Source organism: Mytilus trossulus, chromosome 3 (genome assembly GCF_036588685.1).
Source record: "Mytilus trossulus isolate FHL-02 chromosome 3, PNRI_Mtr1.1.1.hap1, whole genome shotgun sequence".
Taxonomy (NCBI): Eukaryota; Metazoa; Mollusca; class Bivalvia; order Mytilida; family Mytilidae; genus Mytilus; species Mytilus trossulus.
The window spans coordinates 1,035,119-1,047,961 of record NC_086375.1 but is presented as its reverse complement, the minus strand read 5'-3'; the positions used below and the strand labels follow the sequence as shown (position 1 = coordinate 1,047,961).

At 33.0% G+C, this 12,843-nt stretch overlaps 2 protein-coding genes across 2 annotated transcripts in view; one reads left to right on the top strand and one right to left on the bottom strand.

Annotated features, from left to right (window-relative positions):
• Positions 1-12,843, bottom strand: part of LOC134709955 (uncharacterized) — a 103,197-nt gene that overhangs the window by 70,623 nt on the left and 19,731 nt on the right. The window lies entirely within an intron of this gene.
• Positions 444-2,161, top strand: LOC134712905 (uncharacterized). Its single transcript, XM_063574898.1, has one exon. The coding sequence runs from the start codon at positions 554-556 to the stop codon at positions 2,159-2,161; it is 1,608 nt and encodes a 535-aa protein (XP_063430968.1). The 5' UTR covers positions 444-553.

Here is a 12,843-nt window from a genome sequence, read left to right as displayed (position 1 = left end):
TAAATCACTGGCTTACTGGACAAGATAACAATTAAGGGAGAAAAACAAATTATCTGTAAAGTTAATTGGTTGTTAATGAAGTACAAAAATTAATGATTGCCTTTACAAATATAAAAATATTAAATGCTAACAACAAGAAATTCAAATGAAAATATACACACAAAAACAAGTCACTTTTCGAAACTAAATAAATAGGCAAATTTAAAATTATTTTTAAAAGTCGTTGAATTATTGGTCTTCTTAATTGTAAATTGATAGATATACTTGTTTTGCTTTTCAAATTCGTTGGTGCATATTACTTCATTCATTAGTACAAAAGCACAGAAATTTCATGCACTAAAGAATTGAATGAATTCTATTGTTTGACTTTTATATACAAATAGACAAATATAACACAATTGAAATATACCAGATTAGGATTCTATTTGTGTTGTACAAATAATCAAAAATGGCGTTATCAAAGTCAATTCAGAAAGCACAAATTCCTCTACCTTGTGAATTATGTGAAATTTAGACAAAAATTCAGTGGAAATGTATAGACTGTAATCTCTTAATGTGTGATAAATGTAAAAACAAAGTTCATTCCAAGTTTAAAAAGGCAAAAGAACACAAAATAATCACAATCAAGGAAGTAGGACTTCATGGAGATGATTCCGGACCAAAGTTAGACTTTAGTGACATTCTGTGTAAAGGCCATTCTGGACAAGTCTGCTGTTTGTTCTGTAAGTCATGCGATCACTTAGTCTGTCCTTCTGGAGTGACTAAAACTCATAAAACACATGAATTAGTAGAGATTGAAAAAGTTTTTAGGATGAGGATGGAGTTACTGAAAAAAAGGAAAGAAAAGCTTAAACAACAACATGATTACTTGATAAAGGATGCACAAAAATTAAATGCCATAAAAGAAACAAACAAGTTGAGCTTTGATCAGACCCAAAACGATATCCTTCAACAGAAACAGATTTGGAAAAAAGCAGGGGAGCAGTTTGCTGAAGAGCTGGGAGGTGAAATTAATAAACGATGGAGACTGAAAGAGGATGCTATTGAAGCTGAAAGTAGCAAGGTTAAAAAATTTGAACAGTATCTGACTATCAAAATACAAGTAATAGAAGATACAACAAGTATTAAGGATTTGAAAAAGTTCTTTGAAGATACCAAATCCCTTGAAGATGTAAAGGAGATACCAAACATTAATCTGAATCAAAGTCAACTGCAAAGATTTGAATCAGGACAGATTGTTAAGTCTTATTTCGGATCAATTCAAGATAAAGTTCATGAAGATAAACTAATTAGAATAAAAGCCATTAAAGAGTACATTACAGAATTACCTATAGTTTCTCAAATATTACAAAGCTCTGGGAAAAGTTTCTGGATACATTCCTCTAATAATCCAGAAACCATACAGAAAGTAACATTACAACCTGACAGTTCTTTGAAAGTTCTACTAGAAGTAAAGGATTATGCATTTAATATAGCACTGACTAGAAATGGTGATCTTCTTGTTTCTAATCAAACTTCAAATTTAACGATTCTAAATGAGAACACAAAAAAACTAACTATTTCGAAATATAATTTTCAATCATACAAAGTAGATACAATCCATATCAATAGAGAAAACCAACTGATAGTAGGAGCTATAAAGAAGTTACCAATAGACTACTCAGTCTCTGGTGGAGGTGTTGTCATGGTGATGGATATTGATGGAAACCATCAAGCCAAGTATGAATTGGACAAAAACAATGAACCTTTGCTAAAAGATCCAACTTATATAACCACTACAAACAATGAGAACATCCACATTATAGACAGGTATACAAAGGACTTCAGAGGAAGAGTAGTTATCCTTGAGAAAGGAATTGTTGTTAATATCTATTCTGGGCATGCTGATATTAATTCTAAGAATCATCCATTTAAACCAGCAAACATAGTGGCTACAAAAAATGACAATATTATTGTATCAGACATGACAAATAACACACTACACATTTTGGATAATTGTGGTCATCTTCTATTCTACTGCAATACAATGGATGCTGGAGTAATGGGACCATCTTCAATGGTTGTCATTGAACCAGGAAAACTTCTCATTGGATGCTCTACACCATTACTAAGTGTAAACAATGCAAAGATATATGAAGTGGAAATATCCAAAGATATATAACATTATTTAATATGATTTTGAACATGATTGATTAGTGATCACATATTAGTTGTACTAGGACTAAATGAAATCTTTTTGGTTACCTTTTAATAAATAATAAAATTTGATATACAGAGCGATTGTAATAATTGTTATGGTCTTTAATGTATTAGTGAATTAATTCATTTAAAGATTCGATTCTTAGATAACAAACATAGCAATATACAACAAAATGAACTAAACGTTAATAATTTCACAAGTAAATATTTAATGCAATTTTAGAAGCACCTGGCATGTGATGTTTCTTTCTGCATTAGTCATTTGATTATTCTTGCCACTGGTGTTGTGATTGTTCAAACCTGAGTTGTCACATGATTATTCTTGTATCACTGGTCAATTCTTATAATTTTACCATCACCTGTCATGTGATTTTTGTCGAGCCTGCATCTTTTGTTTCAGAAAGCTCGACATAGGGATAGTGATCCGGCAGCAGCGTTAGCTAACTTCTTACAAGATTTATATTTTAGAAGGTAGAAGACCTGGATGCTTCATACTTTGTAAATAGATGCCTCATGTTATGAATTTTCTGTCAGTCACTTTTCCAATGTCCTTGACCTCATTTTCATTGTTCAGTGACTACTTGAAAAAAAAAGTTAAGAATTTGTGTAATGTTTAATTCTCTCTTATTATAAGTAATTGGATAACTATATTTGGTATGTGCATACCTAGCAAGGTCTTCATGCCCATCAGACAGTTTTCACTTGACCTCGACCTCATTTCATGGATCAGTGGTTAATGTTAAGTTTTTGTGTTTTGGTCTGTTTTTCTTATTCTTTATGCAATAGGTCTACTATATTTGGTGTATGGAATGATTGTAAGGTGTACATGTCTAACTGACAGGTGTCATTTGACCTTGACTACATTTTCATGGTTCAATGGTCAAAGTTAAGTTTTTGAGTTTTGGTCTATTTTTCTTATACTTTATGCATTAGGTCAACTATATTTGGTGTATGGAAATATTTTATGATCTACTAGAACACACCCGTGATATCGCGGGTCCGTGACTGAATTAAAGTATACATAACTATGCGCAAGCCTTATTTTTCATCTGAGAAAGTCATGCCGATTATAAGATACACAGTTTTCTCTGCTTTCAAATCTAGCTTTCTGTTTGAACCCGTCGAACTGGAACTTATCAATTATTGATAATATTAATTATTTGGAAAGAAAAGGTCCTGAAATAGAGTATTTTTTAAACAACGGCATTGTACTATATTACTTATAAATAAAGTTGAATTATTTGATTCGCTGTTTTACGTCATGCCTGCTAACAAATTGAAAACTGTATCTATACGCCTTATTTTACGTCCAGATTTTTAGTATTCTTCGTATTGTTATCTTAGAAAGTCTTCTTGATTAACATACTACAATAGCTAACAATTTGATTATTTAGTAGTGTCAATCCTGTGATTATGACCCGTGTATATAGCATATTAATCCTAAATACACCGTTTGGTGGTGCTCCCGTCAGATGCGGAACGTACATATAAGGTAATAGGTAACAGGTGAATATATTAGTAATACTATTGGTATCGGTATCGAACTCGACCCGGAACTTCTTAATTATTGGCAATATTAATTACGTGGAAAACAAAAAGGCCTGAAGTAGTGTAATTTTTATTCTACACCTCTGTACTATATTACTTACATATAAAGTTGAATTCTTTGATTCGTCCTTTTTACGTGATGACGGCTGACAAATTGGACCTCGTAATTTTAGTATTATAGATATGTCTGTTACACAGATTTTATTTGACCTTGACCTCATTTTCACAGTCCATTGCTAAATGTTAAGTGTTTGTGTTTTGGTCTGTTTTTCTTAATTTATAAGCAATAGGTCAACTATATTTGTTGTATTGAAGAATTGTTAGCTGTACATGTCTGCCTGGCATGGTTCATCTGACCTTGACCTCATTTTCATGGTTCATTGATCAATGTTTCGTTTTCTTGGTTAATGTTGAGTTCATGTGACAGTTGTAATAAAGCTTTATATTTCCGGCTATCAACATAATATCAATGATTAGTAAAGAAGGCGAGACATTTCAGCGTGTGCACTCTTGTTCTTACATCACCTGTTTTATTTCCAACCATAGAGAAAGTACAGGAACAGTCAAAGCAATATAAGAGTGGTTTAACAGACAACATATTGTGGTGTATAAGTCTATGATATATGTTAACACAATTTTTGCTGAGGGATCCCAATAATTGTTACATAAACAAATTATGTTGGTTTGAATTACTCTTACAAATATTTCAATATGATGGAACAATTATCAATATCTTAGAAGTCAGAGCTTAGCCTAGCTATCAACAAGGTTCAAAACTTCATTTTCTCTGAAATGCCTGTTCTAAGTCAGGAATATGAGAGTTATTTTCCATTTATTCCTTTGTCTCATATAGCTGAACATTTAGTTGACTGTTATGGAATAACCGTTTCACAAATGAAATCGGAAATGTTCCTTACATCGTAACTACAATCCCCTTCCCTTTCATGAATGTCACCATCCGAATTAAGACTATTTACCGGATTTGTTATCACATAAGCAAAACGACGGGTGCCACATGTGAAGTAGGATCTGCTTACCCTTACGGTGCACCTGAGATAACCACTAGTTTTTGGTGGGGTTCGTGTTGTTTATTCTTTAGTTTTCTATGTTGTGTGATGTGTACTATTGTTTGTCTGTTTGTCTTTGTCTTTTTCTTTTTTAGCCATGGTGTTGTCATTTTTTTTTAGATTTATGAGTTTGACTGTCCCTTTGATATCTTTCGTTCCTCTTTGATCTCTAATTTATCTGAGTACTGCAAATTCAGAAATTATTGTGTGCAATTATTATTGCGATTTTGTCATTTTAGACTTAAATGCAATTTTAATTTTTACAATTTTTGGAAAAATCCTGTTAAATTCATATAAAATATTTCAAAATGCAAGTTTAAATTATTGCGTTTACAACTCAGTCACATTTTTTGCAATAATAAAAACCTCCCATTAATTTCTGAATTTACAGTATAACCCAAGAAAAAGTAAATTAAGTCATGGTGACTTAATACTTATTCATGAACCATGCAAGGTAAAAGGACAGTCAATTTTTAGTGACAACTGATCTGAGGGCTTTGGAAAAGTCAGTAGACCATGACGTAAAGGACAGGGTCAAACAATGCTTGTGAAAAAAACCATGACAATGTCTATACTACTATCACTACTTGTTCCCCTTAAACTGACCAATTAACACACTCTAATATGTTAACTAAGAAAATGTTTCATAGTCAATAGACAATGACGTAAAGGGCAGGGTCAAACAATCCCCATGAAAAAGATATGACAATGCTAATAAAACTGTATACTTCTATATCATTAGCCTAACACTACACATGTAGTTGTTCCAATTAAAACACTCTAATATGTTAACTTAGAAAATGTTTCATAGTCAATAGACAATGACGTAAAAGGGCAGGGTCAAACAATCCTCATGAAAAAGATGTGGCAATGCTATTAAAACTGTATACTTCTATACCATTAGCCTATCACTAGTTGTTCCAATTAACACACTCTAATATGTTAACTAAGAAAATGTTTCACAGTCAATAGACAATGACGAAAAGGGCAGGGTCAAACAATCCCCATGAAAAAGATGTGGCAATGCTATTAAAACTGTATACTTCTATACCATTAGCCTATCACTAGTTGTTCCAATTAACACACTCTAATATGTTAACTAAGAAAATGTTTCACAGTCAATAGACAATGACATAAAGGGCAGGGTCAAACAATCCCCATGAAAAAGATGTGGCAATGCTATTAAAACTGTATACTTCTATATCATTAGCCTATCACTAGTTGTTCCAATTAAAATGCTCTAATATGTTAACTAAGACTATGAAAGAGTGGCCGCCCGAACAATCTCTCTAAAATTCAGATTTGCAGAAACAATGTACTCATAGAACTGAAGACATGTACAAACGATGTATCCTAATCCATGCCAATCCAACTTGAATTAAATACAATGACCATCAGCTGTTAACATCTATGTCATTTGGTCTCTGGTGGATAGTTGTTTCATTAGCAGTTTTATAACCACATTGACTTATTTCATAAGTTGTGGTCAATTTACTTACACTAGTTTGTAATTACAAGATATAAGGGCATATAATTCATTTATAATGAAATGAATGAAAAAGTGGGATGTTAATCAAGCAGACTAAGAGACAAACAACACAAAAAAACAAAAAAATCCATTTTTTTTTCGAAAACTTATTTTACTTATACATTGTGTATATACAAGTTTGAGGTTCAGAAACAAAATTTACACAATAAAATGGAGAAAAAAGATCCAGTTTAAAGTGGTGCTGACAAGGCTCATGCACATACAGACTGAGACTAACAAATTGGTGGACGGACTCCAACATATCTTAAAAATTATGTTTGCAACAGGTTGAAAAATCATTTGGAAAGATTCAGACATTTCATAAATCTTGGCAGTCTTTGAAAACATATGAAAAATTAAAATGAATTAAGAAATAAAAATCACTGGTTAACTGGACAAGATTTAGAATTAAATGAGGAAACAAATTATGTGTAAATTGAATTGGTTTTCGATGAAGTACAAAATATAATTATATTGCCTTATATAAAATTATCAAATGCTAATGACAAGAAATTCAAATGAAAACATACATGAGAAAAGAAGTTAATTTTTGAAATAACTAGATATCATTGAGATGGAAGCCATCTCTGTGGGCCCCGCTGTCAATAACGTGGGGTAATAGTGATAGTACTATTTCATAGTATAATAGTGATATGACTGCATGATGTGAACTAATTGTTGACTACTCTAAGGAGTCTCATGTGTGATTTCAATCTAAGATTTTAAGTTAAAACTGATAAATATTCTCATCTTACTTTCATAGTATAATAGTGATATGACTGCATGATGTGAATTAATTGTTGACTACTCTAAGGTGACTTCTGGATGTATGGATTGATGTTTGAACAATATGTTTAAAGGTGCTGCCCAATTGATATTTGTCACATATTTTTAGAATTATGCCTTCAATATATTATGACCCACCAAGTATAAAGTATGAAATATTAACGGTTCTCGAGAGGTAGAGCGGACACAATTTGTTAAGAACAACAAACGGATGGACAGACTGACAGACTGACCTTAGACCTAGGATGCATACATTATGACACATTCTCTGGTGTTGCTTTATATATATGTTAAGTTGAAAATGTTTGTCAGGTATAAAGTATGAAATAATAACAGCTGTCATCTCAAAATATAGTGTGGATCAAATTTGTTAGCGATGGACAGATCAACAGACAGACAGACAGACCTTTGACCTAGGAAGTGGTACATACATCATGACACACCCTCTGGTGTTGGTTAAAATGGATGTCAAGTATAATATTTGAAATCATAATGGTTCTCAAGATATAGAGCGGACACAATCTTCACCACAGGACACAGGATTGTCAACTGAAACCAAAGTTTTTTTGACGTTGACCTTTGACCTAGGAAGTTGTACATACATCATGACACGCCCTCTGGTGGTGGTTAAAATGGATGTCAAGTAAAAACTTTGAAATCATAACGGTTATCTAGATTTGGAGCGGACACAATCCCACAGGACACGGGGTTGTCAACTCTAAACCAAAGTTTTTGACCTTGACCTTTGACCTAGGAAGTTGAACATACATCATGACACGCCCTCTGGTGGTTGTTAAAATGGATGTCAAGTATAAACTTTGAAATCATAACCGTTATCTAGATTTGGAGCGGACACAATCCCACAGGACATGGGGTTGTCAACTCTAAACCAAAAGTTTTTGACCTTGACCTTTGACCTAGGAAGTTGTACATACATCATGACACGCCCTCTGGTGGTTGTTGAAATGGATGTCAAGTATAAACTTTGAAATCATAACGGTTATCTAGATATGGAGCGGACACGATCTTCACCACAGGACAGGGGGTTGTCAACTAAAACCAAATTTTTTGACCTTGACCTTTGACCTAGAAAGTTGTACATACAACATGACACACCCTCTGGTGTTGGTTGATAATCATGTTAAGTATTAAGTATGAAATCATAATGGTTCTCTAGATATGAAGCGGACACGAAAGTGTTACGGACGGACGGACGGACAGACGGATGGACGGACGGACGGACAGACGGACGGACGGACGGACAGACTGATCACTATAGGGCGACCCGCCTTAGTCGGCAGGGCCCTAATAATTGAAAAAATGCAATTAAACTCATCATAGATACCAGGACTAAATTTTATATATATACGCCAGACGCGAGTTTCGTTTAGAAAAGACTCATCAGTGAGGCTCAATTATCAATAGCTAGTTGACATATTGTCCTCTTGAGTGACAAAGAGGGAAACCATTAAGCCATACATTAACTTGAAAATAAAATCTTTTACTTCTTTTGATTGAATTTAATCCTGGACAGAAAAATAAGGGGACTATTTAAATTTTTGATGTTGTATTTGTTATTTTCGTGGGATTTTGTCTGATGCTTGGTCCGTTTCTGTGTGTTTTACATTTTAGTGTTGTGTCGTTGTTCTCTTATATTCAATGCGTTTTCCTCAGTTTTAGTTTGTTACTCCGATTTTGTAATTTGTCCATGGATTTTTGAGTTTTGAACAGCGGTATTCTACTGTTGCCTTTATTAATCATATTTAAGATTTCAGACCATAACAGACAATGACTAGTCATTTCTAAGGAGAATGTATATTTTCAGGAATGATAGTGGCACCAGGTCATGTTCCAGTACACAGAGCACTGCATATTTAGTAGATATATTTAGAACCATTTCTTTTTTGAAAATCCATTCAAATCAATTAATCAAAATATCCAAAAGAAACACACACACAAACAGAACTTATTCAGTTTCAGTAAAATGATAAGTTCATGTTCTTTTGTTTTTTAATGTCTATTTTAATAAATATAATCATTTGTTTGCTCTTAACTATTTTATAAATATATAATATTGATTAAACAAATCTAAGAGGTTTTGAAATTATTTTTTTGCTTGCATTTTCTTTCATGATTTTCTTGATAGAGGGTTGCTGCTCACAAGGAAGCTATTAAACCAAGAGTTCCAAATGGTGAAGTTGAAATCATCCTTTTGTAAATTTTACGGACGCCATCACGAGTTGGTTGACCGTTATGGAATAACCGTTTCAAAAATGATATCAGATATGTTCCTTACGTCTTAACTACAATCCCCTTCCCTTTCATGAGTGTGATCTATTGAATTAGACTATTTACTGGATTTGTTATCAAATAAGCAACAGGACGGGTGCCACATGTGGAGCAGGATCTGCTTACCCTTCAAGAGCACCTGAGATCACCCCTAGTTTTTGGTGGGGTTCATGTTGTTTATTCTTTAGTTTTATAGATCATAAATCGAAAATAAACTGACAACGCCATTGCTAAAAATGAAAAAAGACAAACCGACAAACAATAGTACACATGCCACAAAATAGAAAATTAAAGAATACGCAACACGAATCCCACAAAAAACTAGGAGTGTAAATTGATAGTTATATTCATTTTGCCATTTAAATTTGAAGGTGTATAAAAAGAGTACCATTTAGATCATTCTTTAGTATAAATGCACTATCATTTTTTACTCTGGTGATTTTTAAATATTTTCTCTTTACATATTCATAGTGTATAAATTAATTGACACACAACACATTAAAGTTCTACCTGTATCTTACAAGTAATCAAACATGGCGTTATCAAAGTCAATTCAGAAGGCACAAATTCCTTTACCTTGTGAATTATGCGAAATTGAGACAAAAATCAAGTGGAAATGTACAGACTGTAATCTCTTAATGTGTGATAAATGTAAAAACAAAGTCCACTCCAAATTTAAAAAGGCAAAAGAACACAAAATAATCACAATCAAGGAAGTAGGACTTCATGGAGATGATTCCGGACCAAAGTTAGACTTTAGTGACATTCAGTGTAAAGACCATTCTGGACAAGTCTGCTGTTTGTTCTGTAAATCATGTGATCACTTAGTGTGTCCTACTGGAGTGACTAAAACCCATAAACAGCATGAGTTAGTAGAGATTGAAGAAGCTTACATGATGATGAAGGACACACTGCTCATTAGGAAAGAAAAGCTTGAAAAACAGCATAAAGATTGGATAAAGAATAAAGAAATATTAAATGCACTAAAAGAAACATACAAGGTCAGCATTGATCAAACCAAAAAAAATATCCAAAAGCAGAAACAGATTTGGAAAAAAGCAGGGGATCAATATGTAACTGAGCTGGATATTAAAATTGACAAACAATGGAGAGGAAAAGAGGAAGCCATTGAAACTGAAAGTAGCAAGGTAAAACATTTTGAACAACATCTAATTAACAAAATACAGCTGATAGAAGATATGAGTTTTAGTATGGATGTGAAGAAATTCTTTGGAGATTTCAAATCACTTGAAGATGTGAAGGCGATACCATACATCAATCTGAATCACAGTCAATTGACAAGTTTTGTTCCAGGGGAGATTCATCAGTCTATATTTGGAACTATTCAAGATGAGATTCATAAAGACAAAATAATTAGAATAGAAGCCATGAAAGAGTACACTACAGAATTAGGTCTAGTTGTTAACATAGTACAATGCTCTGAGAATACTTTCTTGATCCATGACCGTGATCCAGATATAATACAGAAAGTAACATTACAGTCTGACAGTACGATTAAAGTACTATCACAAATCAATGAGTGTGTATATGAAACAGCACTGACTAGAAATGGCGATCTCCTTATTTCTGATCTATCTTCAAATCTAAAGATTCTAATAGGAAATAAAAATGAACTGAAAGCTTCTAAATATAATATTTCACCGTACATTATTAAGGCAATCCATGTTAATGGTGAAAACCAATTGATACTAGGAGCTGTAAAGAAGTTACCAATAGACTACTCAGTACCTGGTGGAGGTGTTGTCATGGTGATGGATATGGATGGAAACCATCAAGCAAAGTATGAATTTGATAAAAACAATGAACCTTTGTTAACACATCCAATAGATATAACCACTACAAAGAATAGGAATATTTTTATTATAGAAAAGATTGCTGGGGACCACAGCGGAAGAGTAGTTATACTCATGAAAGGAACTGTCTACAATATCTATTATGGTCATCCTGATATTAATTCTAAGAATCATCCATTCAAACCATGCAGTTTAGTTGCTACACCAAATGATAATATAATTGTATCAGACATGTTCAATAATACCCTACATTTTCTAGACCATGCAGGAGACCTTCTGGCCTTCTGCAATACAGTTGAGGATGATATCCTACTTCCATATTCAATGCTTTGCTGCAAACCAGGAAAACTTTTTATTGGAAGTTCAACACCTGCGATTGGGAATCACAAAGCTAAAATCTATGAAGTAGAAATACCAAATAATTTGTAATTGGAATAAACTGTGGATGACATGGTTGAAATATTTTTAAATGTAAATCTGTTTTACACTTTTTTAATGCCTGTACCCTGTACCAAGTCAGGAATATGACAGTTCTTGTACATTTGTTTTTGATGTGTTTTGTGATTTGATTTTGCCATGTGATTATGGACTTTCAGAATTGATTTTCCTCTGAATTCAGTTTTTTTGGGATTTCACTTTATTCTACGATATAATATGAGTCATACAAAAGCTGCAAAACAAAATAACCATACTAACTGAGAGGCAAATTACTAATGGAGGGGATATGGCGGACACTTTCATGCTGTGCATACATTTGATTTTAACCACTTTAACTTTTTATCAATAAGATTTAATTAAATTGAACTTTAATAATAATTGAAAAATAAAACAACGTTGTCCATCTGATGAGTTAATAGATATAGGAAGATGTGGTGTGAGTGCCAATGAGACAACTCTCCATCCAAATAACAATTTATAAAAGTAAACCATTATAGGTCAATATACGGCCTTCAACACGGAGCCTTGGCTCACACCAAACAACAAGCTATAAAGGGCCCCGAAATTACTAGTGTAAAACCATTCAAATGGGAAAACAAATGGTCTAAGCCTTTTTCAACTTATTTTTATAGTTCGTTCTTATACTTGTACTGTTATACCACTGTCCTAGGTTAGGGGAGGGTTGGGATTCTTCTTACATGTTTGACCCCGCCACACTATGTATGAATGGGCCTGTCCCAAGTCAGTGGTTGTCGTCTGATTATGTGTTACATTTTTGTTTTTGTTCATTTTTTGTACATAAATAAGGCTGTAAGTTTTCTCGTTTGAATTGGTTTACATTGTCATTTCGGGGCCTTTTTAGTTTTATAGCTGACTATGTGGTATGGGCTGAGCTCATTGTTGAAGGCTGTACGGTGACCTATAGTTTTTAATTTCTTTGTCATTTTTGTCTCTTGTGGACAGTTGTCTCATTGGTTCTAATATTTTTTATATTGATTTCAATCATTTGATTAATTTTTATTCATATAACTAAATCAAAAATAGGGTTTTGCTCAATTTGATTTTTATAAATTTACTATCTCATGCATGTGATGCATGCATCGTTTGATGTGTTTGAGCTTTTGATTTTGCCATTTGATTAGGGACTTTCTGTTGTGCATTTCCTCAGAGTTCA

Coding starts and splice junctions, on each gene's coding strand:
- LOC134712905 (XM_063574898.1), top strand. CDS start 554: ATGTGTGATAAATGTAAAAACAAAGTTCATTCCAAGTTTAAAAAGGCA.